We start from the raw sequence: 14,835 nt of genomic DNA on the forward strand, positions 1-14,835 counted from the left end.
TCTGTCTCACAATGGAGAAATTCGCAGCAATGCAATAAAATACAACGAACAACACATTTAAACGCGCAAAATGTACCGTATTACCAAGTACTGTACCTATTGTACTCTTGACATCCACCCAATTAGCCAGTGATACTTGCAGTACCTCACGCAACCGTGGTGGCGCATGTGAACTCATGCCGCCCTGCTAAAGATGTGAAAATGGCGGAGCTGCAAATGCTTTTGGAAGAGGAGATTCCAGCAGGTCGCAGCGCTCTGTTGGATAGTTTCACTAATTTGGAAAGAGTCGCCGAATATTGTGAGAGCAACTATGTCCAGGTAAGAATTTTGCCGTATAAGAACACGTTTTCTTGATGGCTATTCACGGCAACCACAAACGCTGTTCGGGTAGCTGTTGCTAGTGCTTTCGACGAGATGCGGCGTTAGCCAATTGGGATAAAAGAAAAAATACCCCAAAACTAACAAACCAAAAAATAAAAAATAAAACAATGCGAATATTTCTGCAACTCACAGTCCCTCTCTCTCTCGCGCCACGACGTGTGCTTAACGCATACGGTCTCGAAAAGATCTGTCATTCCCACGATACAAACACCTTTGTGACTTTTACAGTCGCCGTGGGCTATCGCCTTAGCCAGATAGCTTGCAGCTGCCCCCCATCAAACAGCTACGTTACAAATTACGTTGATAATCAAGTGATTCGATCACTGGTCCCTCCAATTCAACCGCGAGCTGCTTGTGAATTGAGCGAGTGTGGATAGAGGACGAGAAGCCAGATGAATCTCTGGTCATCTTTGCTGGACACATGGAGTTATAATAACCGTGGCTGTCGACTGATTTATGATCTTGTGCACAAACACTGCGACTCATTAGGTTCTCATCACGTTGCCTATTTTGACCGCAGACGTTCATATAACAATTCTTATTATATTCACAATCAAATTGGTACGACTGCGTCTGTGACGTTTCCTTTTCATCCTTTTGTATATTGTAACCCTCTCATGCTTTTGTTGATTATGTCCGGCAGCTGTAATCTGAACTGTGGAGTGTTTGGCAATTAATTGTATCGTAAAATACATTACGATATTTTTGTCATTTTGTCACAGCGGTTAGTGTATAACGACAGGGGGTTCAGAAGATTGGCTTTTTTTGGAATACTGGAAGAGCAGGTCTGACAGGTTGCTCAACCGAGTCGTGCGCATCAGATTTAACCCCCCGCCCCAAAAAAAACCTTTTCTAGGACTAAAACAGTCAATGCCGTGCTGTAAAACCTCCTACAATTAATTATTTCCTTCGAGACAACTTCCCTCAATGACAAAATCGTCATTGAAATTTGAATTGCATGTATTGAGCGTCACAGTTGAGTTCTGGCAGTTTCACAGTCAAGTGCGCATCTTTTGATAACATTTCCTTTCACTACACACTATTGACATTGCTGCCCCCAAGTGGAAACACTCCTTCCCTTGGATGGCTATGGGGACACCAGTTGCCTCCAAACATTCCATTAGCACTGTTGTCAGGCCAGTTCCATGATGTTTACCTTCCTCTGTTAAGGGTTTAATATTTTTCAGACAATTATATTTTTGGTAGCTGCTATCAGATAAGTCAGTTAGCATGTTTAATTATTTGAAACCAACATCTGTCTCATCTACCAATGCCAGGGTAGCAAACTGTGCGTTGTAGTGGTAGAAATGGGCCAACTAATTACGACTAAGTAATTTGCAATTGCACCGGATAGCTGCAGATAGAACAAAGGCACACTCTGTTCTTATGTTGGCCGCACAAGCCTATCTCTGGGTGCTGTTTTAGTTACACCCCAAAAGTCAGGAAAAGAGAAATGGTGAAAAATATAACTACGCATCTCTGCAATTGGGTACTGCACTGTTTGCAGTTTTTGCACATGTTTTCAGCAATATATTCAAACATGTACTGTATAACAGTGAGTACCAAACTTTTGAGAGCTGATTAATGCATAGAGCTACCTGTCAGACGCTTCTGAAAATTGCTCAAATGACATTAATAATGGCATTACAATCCATCCATCCATCCATCCATCCATCCATCCATTTTTCTGATCCGCTTTATCCTCACAAGTGTCGTGGGGCGTGCTGTAGCCTATCCCAGCTGTCTTCGCGCAGTAGGCGGGGACACCCTGAACCGGTTGCCAGTCAATCTCAGGGCACACAGAGACAAACAACCATCTGCGCTCACACTCACAGCTAGGGCAATTTAGAGTGTTCATTAACCTGCCATGCATGTTTTTGGAATGTGGGAGGAAACCGGAGTACCCAGAGAAAACACACGCAGGCACGAGGAGAACATGCAACCTCCACACAGGAAGACTGCAGCTGGGATCAAACCCATGACCAATGCACTGTGAGGTCGACGTGCTAACCACTTGCTCACTGAGCCGCCCCATTGCAATACATTGTTATTAATAATTAATGTTATTCATATATGTTAAGACACTGGTCATGGTAATGATTTCTCACAATAATAAGGAAAGATAAATCTCAATATGGAACACTTAATTTCTAAAAATCTCTGCCGGTGTTTACATTTTCAAACAATCACTTCTACTACATTCTTATTGGGCTTTCAAATGTATACTGTATTCATGATTTGGTCAACTTCATTGTAGGTCTAGTAGTTAAAACGTCAGTGTGTCTGCTTTGGTCTTCTGTGTGGAGATTGTATGTTCTCTGGCATCCTCTCGCATGTATGTTAGGCTAATAGGAAATTATAAATTGTTCGTAGGTGTGATTGTGAATGGGTGCATCCATATGTGCCCATGTAATTAGCCAGCAATCAGTTAAAGGTGTACCCTGTCTTTAGCCCAAAGTCAGCTGAGAATGGGGCGACTGCTTGCATGCAATTCTAGACAAAAGCAGTAGAGAAAATGGATGGGAGTTGATGCTTGTGTTTTAGAGGTTTACGATCAATCAAGTTGTATACATTAATTCAAATATGAAATGTCACACTGCCTCTTACAGTCTCCAGATAAGCAGCGAGCGCTGGAGGAGACCAAGAACTACACTACTCAGTCGCTGGCTAGCGTGGCTTACCTAATCAACACATTGGCCAACAATGTCCTGCAGATGCTGGACATCCAGGCCTCACAGCTACGCCGCATGGAGTCTTCCATCAACCACATCTCGCAGGTGGGCGCTTGGCTACTGATTTGGAGATATTTGCATAGACAGAGACCCCCCAATTACTGTGCACAAAATGTCCCTGACCCATACACAATAGGAGAAACGCATGACATGGCCTTCCACACACTAGTGATTAATTAATTAAGATATCCTTTACTTGTCTCACACTGGGGAAATTTACAGCCTACAGCAGCAAGAATGTGGGTAGATGGGCAATTAACTGAAATTAAATGGTGATTTTGATTTTGGCACATATTCAAAACATTATAATCGAAGAAAAAATATTCATATGCCCACAGTGTGTGTTTAAATCCGATCCCACTCCAAAAAAACAATCACTAGTGGTAATGCTCAAGTCAATCTCACTGCCATGCGAAAGGGAAATTGCGATTGATTTCTGGGAGTGATAATATGTCATTTACAGACAAACTGTAAATATAGTAGAAGTAAAATAAGTGACAGCTCAGCTTTATGTATACGTTTTAATCGAGTGCACCTTGCAGCAAGTGAGCATTTCGAGTTCTAACAAAGAAAATGTGTTCATGTACTCAGACGGTGGACATTCACAAAGAAAAAGTGGCCAGGCGGGAGATTGGCATCCTCACCACCAACAAGAACACATCCCGCACACACAAGATCATCGCCCCGGCCAATCAAGAGAGGCCCGTGCGCTACATCCGCAAGCCAATTGACTACAGCCTGTTGGATGACATGGGCCATGGAGTCAAGGTAAAGAGAAATCAAAGGGTTGAGGATTATTTCTAGTGTCTTTCAAACACATACTTATTTCTAGTTTTGACACCACCACAACCTTGTTCTGGGCCAGACTTTGTCAGACGAAGTTACTTACCGGTAGTTACAATAAAGTGCAACACAGTGTTTTGAATTGATCGGGGATAACAGTGGCCTGACTGGGCCAGTACACATTTCATAAATGAAGACAATGAAATACATTTTTGCTCCTTTAAATCTTCAATATTTTGAAATTTATCCCCTTAAATTGCTCAATCGTCATTGATGTTTCTACGGTGCTGCCCCCCGTACCCCCCCCCCCTTTTCTTTTTCTTTTTTTTTGCATCTGGTTAAATCCTTCCATAAGGAATAGCTTGAACAAGATAGAAGGCCCAGAAAATGAGATGTTAAATAATCAGTTAGATTTAGATAAACATAAACATGGAAAAAAGCAACTACACAAAAGTCATTCAAGACATTTAATTTGAAATAATCATTGAAACGAAACGTATCATCTTATATCATGAATATACAGGATCAGTGCTGGTTCATGGCACCATCAGGCCACCACCCAGAAAGGCTTAATCTTTCATCATTTTCTTTTTTTCAAATTCCGTTCTTGCTTATTTATTTTTTACAATGATGATTTAAAATGCTTGTTTTTCTGCTCAAGTTTGTTCAGGCTTTTATAAGAAAATAACTCTTGGTCCGTTGTTTTCCTTTTCTCTAATGCACACTAATCTGCTGATTTTCTTTCTCTTTCTTTCTCTCTCTCTGCTCACCTTATTTAATCTTTGTAATCAACTGTAGTGGTTGCAAAGGTTTAAGGTAAGATTTTTAAAGCTAGCCTCTCACAGAAGAAGTTGTTATGATTTCTGAATGATGCATTTCTTGTCGTTGTAGTCGTTGGAATTTGCTGTGGAAGTACTTGGATTTCCCTTTTAAGGAGTAGTTGGTCATTTTTCCAAATTAAAATCCTGTACACTGGATTTCATCAGTCACTTCTGCGAAGGGAAACAACAAGTTGTGATTTTAAACGGGTTTCAAATTTCAAACTACTCCTTCAAAAGGTGTTTTTTTTTGTGTCAAATTCTCAGATGAGGAGAGAGTTGCCTTTTCATAACACTTGTCTGTCTATAGGCCAGTGCTCAGAGCATGAAAGCCGGAGGTGGACTCCCTCGCACGAACCCACCGACACAGAAGCCACCCAGCCCACCGATGAGTGGGAAAGGGACCCTTGGGTATGTCATCTCTTTGATTGTTCCGATAAACATGGATTTTGTTTGTGGTCCTTGCCCTGCCCACTTGCTTTGCAAGTGCACACAGATGGCAGCAAGTCAACAATTCACCCAACCACTCGCTCTCTCACGTTGTAAAGCAGAAACAAAACAAGGACGTGTACTGCATAGTACACAGTGTGCACGTTTGCACACTGTACTTGTGCTTAGCCGGGCGGTGTGTTTTGCCATCCGAAGCAAAAGCTTTAAAAGCGGCAGCTTTTCACCCTGTTTTTGTTGTGTGCGTCCAACTGTTGAACGTGTCTCTAATCCCAGGGGTTGTCTGCTCCTGCAGCTGAACAACTCGGCGTTCTTGTCGCTTTGGGGACCTTTCTGAGTCTCGGGCACTGTCTTTGTTCATGTGTCTGCGTGTGGCTGATCTTAAGAATTGTCTGCTGGATTTGTTCCATCTGCTCAGTGACTTTCTGGAGTGTGGTCTTGGTGTTTGTATCTAAGCATGTAACCACAGCTACACCCCCATGATGGAGCCAGTGCTGCAGTCTTTGGCTAAAGACTGAGATCTTTTTCTTTTTTAAACTCGCCTTTAGTTGTGTTTGGTTCCGGCTTGCCCACTCTTGGCTGCCGCATATTCTTCATAGCAACATTTTGCCATTACAGCACCTTTATACGTGAACTGCTAGGTGTCCACTCTGCAGGAGTACTTTGTTTTAGTGCCCATGCCCCCCTAAATACAGTGTCACTTGTATTTTTTTGTTTGTCTTTTCAGCCTATTAGCATTTTATGCTGTTGATTTAATAGCTTTAGACTGACTCTTGTTTCAGGCAGTGTAGTTCTGCATTGGTTCCGCACAGCTGTTGCTACCTTCTGGATTCACCCCAGCCAGCCCCACTGTTCCACCTGTCGTTTCCCGTTTTCTTTAAGTTTGCACTTGTTTGTGTCCCGCTCTCCCCCTTCCCCTCTCCTACAATTTTCTGTGGATGCCCCTCCACCCCCCAACTCCTGACCCTCTCACAGGAGACACTCCCCATATAGGACGCTCGAGCCGGTGCGTCCTCCCGTTGTCCCTAACGACTACGTCTCGAGCCCGACGCGCAACTTGGCGCACCCCCTGCCGAGCCCAGCACGCAGTACATCTGTTAATCAGAGGAACCGCACGTACAGGTACCCCCTCCCCCTTCCCAGCATGCCTCACTATTTGTGTACAACACAGGCCCTTTTGAGCTTTCCCCCTTCCCTTTTATTCGTCTCCTTTCCTACACTTAAACTTGACCCACACCGCTGAATAGTCCTTGTTTGGAGTCCTGACTTTAACGCCCCGTCTCCTTATTCTTCCACACATGGTGAAACCCAGACTGGCATGGGTTGTACTGGAATGATAATAATATCAAAATACCGAGCAGCAGTACAACGAGGCGCATGTAATGTATCCTCTCCGAGAAGAAACCTTTATTCGGGATGATGGTTTGCTGTAGGCGAACAGAAAACTGTCTCCATCTGTTGCGCTGTGGTACAAGAGCAATGGCAATCAAGTAAAAGATAGGTTTTTGGCTATTTTTAATTTCATCCATCCTCATCTCACTGCCACTCTGCTTTCTGCTATTCTAGCGCGTCATGTCTCGTCTTTTGTGTGCTGACGTTGCCGTGCGTCTTTTGCTGAGCTGCTTTCGATATCTGTGACATCATTGGAGTGTGTTTCTCCGTGATGCTTCTTGCTATCATAAAAGTCAGAGCCGTAGTGACTTGAGCTGAAATCCCAATGTGGCGCCTTTGCACATTGTCTCACTTACATTACGAAATGTCCTTGCATAGCTATTTGTCATGTCCTTGTTTACGATGATACGAATGCAGCGTGTTACACCGGAGACAAATTCCTTGTGTGTTCTACATACTTGGCCAATAAAGATGATTCTGATTCTGATTGATGGCGATTGTCGTTGCCGTGTGTCTTGACATCTTTGCTGACCTGCCACCAGCAGCGGGAGCAGCGGAGGCAGCCACCCCAGCAGCAGTCGTAGCAGTAGCCGGGAGAACAGCGGCAGCGGCAGTGTCGGGGTGCCCATCGCCGTACCCACCCCGGCCCCGCCCACTGCCTTCCCAGGTACGACCCTTGTTTGCCTGCTCACAATTATTCTGACAAAACTGCTTAGTTTTTGGCTTCTGCGCACACTTAAGACTATAACTCGGATGAGAATGTGGATAATCCTGAAAGATTGTAGAACGTTCCTCCTCTCCTTCACCCTTCTTTTCTCCTCTTCCTCCTTTCGCTCACCTTTTCACAACATCAACACTCCCTCAGCCCCTGCTCCATCCAACACAACTAAACCTACACCCAACACTGCCACCACCCCTGGTCCCATAGCCCCTACCATTGAAAGCCCCCCCCAGGCATCTAACCCACCTGCCGAGATCCCGCATGTACCCCCGCCCCCTCCCCAGCTCCCCATCTCCACAGCCCCCACTGGCACAGGACCCGCTCCTTATGGAAACTCTGCACAAGGTGAGTGTCAGCCAATGTGGAAAGCCCGCCCACACTCTCATCATCTCGGCTGAGTTTTGTGATCCATACGCAGAGTTTTGAAGCTGTGAATATGATCAGAAAATTCACATCTCATTCAGGAAAAATATTTGTAGAAGTTCTGAGGGGCACTTGGAGATGCACATGTGTTGGACTTGCATGTCCGGTTAATGCTTCCTCTGTTCCCATGTTCGCCCTGTATATTTCCATCCTTCACAGCACCTGTTTTGTCACATTGCGCATGGCAATTCAGCCTTTCTGTGCTTGTGCGAGTACTTTTTTTTTTGGTCTTGTGCAAATATTCCAAAGTGGAGCCTTTTTTCCAAAGCTCTCTGAAAGTGAGATGATAAAACACTCTCTAAATGTCCTCTGTTGGCGCTTGGTGGTGATTCCCTTCCCTGCAGGTGCTCCTCACTTCTACAGCATGAACCGCCCGGGGCAGCCACCCCAGAATGCCCATGTCGGAGGATCTCTGCCGTACCGCCGCCCCTCATCGGTGACCGGCCAGCCTAATACCGCACCAAATCAGAACCAGCTCAATGGTGGACCACACTTTGCCCAGAATCAAAGTATAAACAATATTTTATTATTTTTGTGTTTGTGTGTGCATTGTGCAACTCGGGGTCCCTTTTTTCCCCAAGTTTTGGGGTTAAATGAGCTCCAGCCTCTGTGTTCAAGTTGAGACTCTCAGAAGTATTATACAATAATCTTACTTGCTGTCTCCATGGATGGTTTGTTTTTCATTTCCTTGCTGTTCTGTATAGCATTGCATCCTTCCTGCCTCCTTTACATACAGACACACCGAGTTAATGGTTCCTTTATAAGGGTTTATAATTGCCACAAGATGGCAAAAAAGCAATTCAGTGAGCTCAGTTCATTTCAACATACTGTTTCAAGGCACTAAAATGACACAAAATCGCACTGAAGTGATACTTGCATTATACCCCAAGCACAAAAATAATGATTAGGTGAGTTTTTGAGCAAATAACAAAGGATAGGTTACAGACAAAAATGCACAAATGTGAAGTCTGAATCTGTGGGCCAACATTGTACATGTCAGATATTCATATGAAAAAAAATTACAATAGGTTGAAATTACCCGATTTCCTTCTGATCATGCCCTCTCCTCCGTATTTGAACATTGTTTTGGCAATTGCAGGCCCCCTTGCGCCCCCTCCCCCCTCCATGCAGATCACCCCTCAGCTGCCCCTGATGGGCTTTGTGGCCCGAGTTCAGGAGACCAGTAAGTGGTTCTAGTGCCTTCTGCATGATGTCCTATGCGCGTCATTTATAGCGTGTCAACATCTGCTGTTGTGGGGAATTTTAGTCTCAAAGTAACTTTTCTGTATCGCAGTCTCTGGAAGGTGTCGTGACTAAAGAACTCCATTTTCCATTAACCACCTGTCTGTTGTATTCTGACTTGCTTGAAATCAGCATGGCCTCTAGGTGTCATCCTTGCTCACTTGTTTTTGCTTTTATAGAATACCTGACGGAACATTAAAGCCCCTTTTCCACAACACGTAAACTACCTGCCATGTCACAGATGCGTCTATAAGGCGATTGCTTCAATTCTGCAGCATCTGCCTTTTTTTTTCACTTCGTCAGTGGCTCGAATCCAGCTCGCAAACGTTTATGTTCATATTCTTTATGTTGCTTACTTACAACACAACACACATTCAATTATGTGAATGCTGTCATTCAATATTCAAAGTTTAAATGGATGGTTGTTGTGCTGTCGGCAAAAGTTACTGATGCTGTAGTGGCACACTCGCCTGGCTTGTGAGCGTGCTGTTTGGGATCTGTTCCCACTCAGTGACAATGTGGGTGTGAATGGTTGTTCATCTCTAAATGTGCCCTGCGACTGGCTGGCAACCAGTTCAGGGTGTAGTCTGCCTTCCGCCCGAAGTCAGCTGGGAAAGGCTCCAGGAACACCCCCCCCCCCCCCCCCCCATGCCCCCGACCCTGTTCAGGATAAGCAGTGTTCAAAATGGGTGGCTAGATGGATGGATGTGCTGTCTTGCCTCATTGACCGTAATTAAGAAGTCATGTGAAGTTGTTTTTCCTTTGTTACAACGCTTTTGTGAAAGTATGAGTCTTCACCTTTTATTTTTAGAACATTCCATTCGTTCTATTCTGTTGTTGATTTTTTTGTTTCATTCCAACTGGTACAACTTGAAATGAGTCCTCTTTTCTATTGTAAAGTGGGCGACCGCAAACTCTGGGGTGTGGAGCCAAGTGCAATTGTAAAAAAAATGTGTAGATTGGGTGTAGCGGAAAATGGGCTAAAGATTGCCATCTGGCAAGGTTTGTGTTTCATATGTTAGATGAGTGACTAAAAAGCATGTTTCCTTGATTGACCAATAAGAATTTGACCATTTTGATCCATGCATGTCCTTTTCCTGGTGGGACAAAAACAGCATGTAATCGTCCTCTCCTTTAATGCATCGGAATGACCACTTCTCATGTCTATTCCAAATGCTACTTTGTTATGGTCGCGTGCTTACACATTTTAAATGTTTTATTTTTTCCCAAACCAGTCTCCGATGTGCCACCTCCACCGCCCCTTGCAGACGAGCCAGTCTTTGAGGACGCTACACCTCCTCCTCCCCCACCGGAGGAGTATGAAGATGATGAGGAAGAAGAGGAGTCGGCAGTGGTGGAGTATAGCGATCCGTATGCAGAGGAGGACCCACCCTGGGCGCCACGCAGCTACCTGGAGAAAGGTTGGCTCGAACTACATAGGTTCCTTCAGTGCTTTCCAACCTTTAATTTGGATACGGTTACATTAGAAAAATATTTTTACACACCACCGAGAAAGTCACAAAAAGTAGATATTCCGAAAGAGTCATGACCTGGTCTCAATTTATTCTCAAATGTACTTAACGGTATGTGAAACCGGGGCTTGTTCAGTTGACGCAAAGCTGATGAACGCAAGAAGCCACAACTGAAATTCTGTTTTGTGAATGGCAACAGTTTGATACACATTCAAGTGTCGTAAGCCATCAAACACTCCTTTTGTAAACTAAGAATATCACATGGAGTAATTCCCTTGTCAAAAAATTGATGAATGTTTGGTCTGTACAGAACTAAAAAAAAAGGTTAAGGTGATGTGTTTAAAATGAGACCCATTTTACCAACGTAGTACTGTATGTTTCAAAACAATACCCAGGGATGGCAATTTTCCGCGGATATGCGGAAATCCGCTGTTTTATTTCTTAAATTGATCATTTTTGTGAATCGTCTAAATCCGTTGAGAAAATTTTAGGGGGGGGGTCAGGTACCTTATTGTCATGTTTTCACGAGCTCCCCCGATCAGTCTTTCCATCTTCCGATTGTAAACAGCCCTGCGATTGGACGTGTATGATGTCTTACTTGTTGTGATTGGTCGCCCGATCCAGGCCACGCCCCTTTCCTTTTTTTTTTTCATCACTAGCCATTGCCATCCCTGAATACCGCATTGGCCCGAATATAAAACAGCCCTGATTATAAGACGACCCCCTCTTTTTCAAGACTCAAGGTTGAAAAATGAGTTTTTGAACACCAAATTCATTTTTATACAGAAATGATTTCAGTACATCTGAAACCAATGATTCTAACAATATATTTGAGAGAAAAAGCCTGTTATTTTGCCTCATTCGAATCTAAAGTGCAATCACATTCGTAAATGAATGGCTTCTGGTTTTTGAAATGTAAGCTACATCATAACCTCCTCAGCTGCCGGTTAATCTGCCCGATTTTTGACCCACTTTTCTCCAGATTGTCACCACGTTTCTCCATTTTCTGTTATGTCTTCTATTATTCTTCTCTTTTCCTTGTTACCGCTATTTTTTAATTTTTCTTTGTGCTACCGCTCTTTTTATTCTTTGTGGCAGGGGTTCACTTTGGCTAGGGCGTCAAGTTCAGCATTTGCTTCAATGATATCTGGCGTTATCTAGTGTCGTGAATGGGTATAATGTTTAGACCCCGAATATAAGACGACCCCCACTTTTTCAGTCTTATTTCAATGCAAAAAACACTGTTTTATATTCGGGCCAATACGGTAATTAATAATAAGCTGTCAGAGATTTTCTCGGACAAAGTTAAAGAAACGACTCGGCACACAGGAAAATTGTCTTCAATATCGGCGGGAGCGGACCTCTGAGAGCGAACGACGGTTGTTGCTCCGCGATCACACTCAAAATCCCGTCTCCGCGAGTTCCACATTTTATTGTAACATATGCAAAATACAAGAAACACACTGCCCCCAATATTTGCATGCCGCACCCCCGGTCGGGCACCTCAGTAGTGATTGGTTACCTGTTTTTCAACCTCGAACCACCAGTACATTGGCGCCTTTTCTGGCTGGTCTACATCGAATTAGCATGCTGTAGACTTTGCGGATGGTCAATGTCGTCTGGGCGCGACGGGTGTTCTCAACTCGTCTTTTGTTGCTCAACCGCTGTTCCCGGATTATTCATTCCCCTTTTGTGACCGAGTTTCGCCTTCTCCCCTGTGGTCGCCCACCTGTATTGACGTGCTAATTGTGGACTTCAACAGCCCTCCGGCCAGGTGGCCGGCGCCTTTGTGTGTAGGCATTTGGGGGTGCTGGATATGCACCCAAACGCTTCGATGCGCCCAAATAAATGAAACTTTAAACATGATACATTTTTGCTCATAGATTCTTCTAACATAAGCACTACAAGCAAGTTTTCGTGGGTCTTATTTGGCCAACAGGTACAATTGAATATAAACACGACAGTATATTATGGCATATTTAAAGCTCAAATTGGGCATTACAAAATTCCCTAGCCTTGGCAATGGAACGTTTCATACATTTGCATTGCCATCGCTAAAATGGTATCCCAAAAAAACAATATTAAGTGAGGTGAAATGGACACAAACGTCCAGCCCAGTGAGGCCAAAATGTTACGATAAGTGAAAGTGAATTTTCTGCGGTACACCTGATGATCACTGGCCTAACTAGCTGCTAACGTAAAGCGCTTCACAAGAATGTGACTCTCCTCCTCATGCTGTCCCACAGTGGTGGCCATCTACGACTACAGTCGCGACAAAGAAGATGAACTGTCCTTCCAGGAGGGCGCCATCATCTACGTGATAAAGAAGAACGATGACGGCTGGTACGAGGGTGTGATGAACGGAACCACGGGCCTTTTCCCAGGCAACTACGTCGAATCCATCATGCACTACGCTGATTGAGAAACACCCCTTTCCCCTCCTCTCTGAGAAAGACAGAGAAGCTGTCACTAGGGAAGAGGAGGGAATCAGGGGAGTCAAGGGTTAAAGGTCAAAGACTTTGAACAGACAAGAGCATGATCACCTCCGGGATGGGATGCTGAGGAGAGCCGACACCCAGTCATTTTCTACACCTAAGCAACCACTACTTTTTCCTTCCATGTTTCTTTTTGACTGCTGGTTGATATGGAGAGTTTGTGTTTCACAACGAGGCATTTTCTTTGAATTTCGTCGGTCAAAATGCCTTATTTTAGAGTAAAATATTTATTTGGAATCTGGTGTGTGGGCAAAAGTAAGTGCGGGAAGGCAATGTCTTCACAGTCCAGAAGCATTGGTTAAAAAATTTCTCCTTGGACAAACATGGAAACATGCAACATTTTTTTTTTTTTTTGTGGTTAGGGCTCATGGTGGAGTGCTGCACCAACAGTCATGATAAGCACATCCGGTGTCTTGATGTGACACACGGCTACACTTAGGCGGGGTCACTCAACAAAGGCAGAAAATGTGTATAATCCTTTTACGTTTACACTAATGGACAGTCACGTGACCTTCCAAAGAAGTGAGGAGTAAAATCCTCTCTTGCACAATGTGCAGCCTCTCTGGTGAATGACAAGTTGATCTCAAGGTCAGCCTACAGCTCGGAGCTGCTCACTTGCAGTGTTGTTAAGCGGTTCGGATGATGTATTTTTATTTTGTTTTACTTCTTGAAAAGGATTTGCAGAGTGGCATGTTTCTTCTTGAAGGAAAAACATTGGCTCTGTCGTGAAGATTTATGTCTTAACATTTTTAGATATGGTGTGACCCCCGCCCCCCCCCCCCCCCCCACCAGTGATGATGCATTTAGGTCATTTTGAAGACACTTGTGCCATATTGAGATGTGTGTTGCAGTTGGATAGAATGGGATGGCTTTCTCCCCTCCACTTTTTTTCAAGTTGTTTTAATAAAAAGGACATGCATTTGTAGTGAAGCGATGTAGATGAAGAACTAATATCCAAGTGACATATGTCCTTCGAACCAGATGTATTGAGTATGAAAAGACAGCTGTTGTGTTAAAATGGATTTGACCGTTAGAACTGATACCTCTGTTGTCAGCAGTTTGAGGGTGTATCATAAATGCGCTTGGCAGTGTCCAATTTAAGCGTGGCCTCAGTACTTAAGCCAGAGACTTTATTTTCTATATTAAAAAAAAGATATATGCCAGTGGGTCTGTATGTGAGTCTTGCATGCCATAATTATCTGTGCTTTCCCCAAACCCCACATGGCAAGATGAGGCATTCTAAAAAGAAGCAGTTGTGGCCCACCTCATCCAAAGATACGGTTCTACTTTCCTTGGAGCTCACGTCCAAGGTCTTGCTTTCTGACCTGCAGGGAAGCAGGGAGGAGTCAGGCTTGGGATACGGGAGACAGAGCAAGGGAAGAAGGACCTGACGGACGATCCAGTCCACAGTCCATGATGCCATTGTGTTGCACATTTGAAGTTGATTTGCAAGAGTCTCATATTTGTAAAATCCAGAGAACAAAGACAATAAAATGTAAGGATTGAAATGCACTAGTTTTCTTTGTCTTTAAGATTTTGAATCACAAAAAGGTTTGTTTTTCAATGCTCCACGTCGGGTTCCATGCTCAGACAAAGCAAATGCGCGCAGATTGTGCCCATAAACAATTCTGGCAGCGAGAAGAGAGATGGGATTTGAATGTAATTTTGTGTTGAGGCCCCGAGGTGGAAAACGACAGCAATGACAAGTGGTCTTGACGTGTGCAGACAGGGTACTGACAGTCAAGACGAGGAGCTGGAGCAAAAAGGGATATTTGTGTTCTTCACTTCTTACAGAGGACATGTTACAACAGTCTGCTGCTCTGACCGTCATTTGCCTTCTGCCTCACACTCTCTTGAAAAGATGACGCGTGATGTTTAGCAAGGAAGCAAAACCATCAATTACCTGCAGTCTTATTTAGCTTGTTGAAG

General features: G+C 44.0%; 1 protein-coding gene across 19 annotated transcripts; it reads left to right on the forward strand.

Annotated features, from left to right (window-relative positions):
- Positions 1-149: 149 nt before the first annotated feature.
- abi2b (abl-interactor 2b) lies at positions 150-14,418 on the forward strand. Of its 19 annotated transcripts, none has more exons than XM_052057860.1 (12): positions 150-318; positions 2,991-3,158; positions 3,705-3,881; positions 4,695-4,712; positions 5,025-5,125; positions 6,137-6,283; positions 7,096-7,220; positions 7,419-7,619; positions 8,042-8,206; positions 8,797-8,880; positions 10,175-10,360; positions 12,658-14,418. In XM_052057860.1, the coding sequence occupies exons 1-12, from the start codon at positions 202-204 to the stop codon at positions 12,831-12,833; spliced, it is 1,665 nt and encodes a 554-aa protein (XP_051913820.1). In that variant the 5' UTR covers positions 150-201; the 3' UTR covers positions 12,834-14,418. The 19 variants fall into 19 exon arrangements, with proteins under 19 accessions (XP_051913820.1, XP_051913821.1, XP_051913823.1 ...); XM_052057861.1 differs by having other exon boundaries at positions 7,099-7,220; XM_052057863.1 differs by lacking the exon at positions 8,797-8,880.
- Positions 14,419-14,835: the final 417 nt, after the last annotated feature.

The sequence above is a fragment of the Hippocampus zosterae genome, chromosome 2, assembly GCF_025434085.1.
Source record: "Hippocampus zosterae strain Florida chromosome 2, ASM2543408v3, whole genome shotgun sequence".
In the NCBI taxonomy this organism is placed as follows: Eukaryota; Metazoa; Chordata; class Actinopteri; order Syngnathiformes; family Syngnathidae; genus Hippocampus; species Hippocampus zosterae.

Bases quoted from the DNA above. Each gene is read 5' to 3' on its own strand.
- abi2b (XM_052057860.1), top strand. From the start codon at position 202: ATGGCGGAGCTGCAAATGCTTTTGGAAGAGGAGATTCCAGCAGGTCGC. The intron at 3,159-3,704 runs GTGGGCGCTTGG...TCATGTACTCAG, and splicing joins CCATCAACCACATCTCGCAG to ACGGTGGACATTCACAAAGA. The intron at 8,207-8,796 runs GTATAAACAATA...TGGCAATTGCAG, and splicing joins ACACTTTGCCCAGAATCAAA to GCCCCCTTGCGCCCCCTCCC.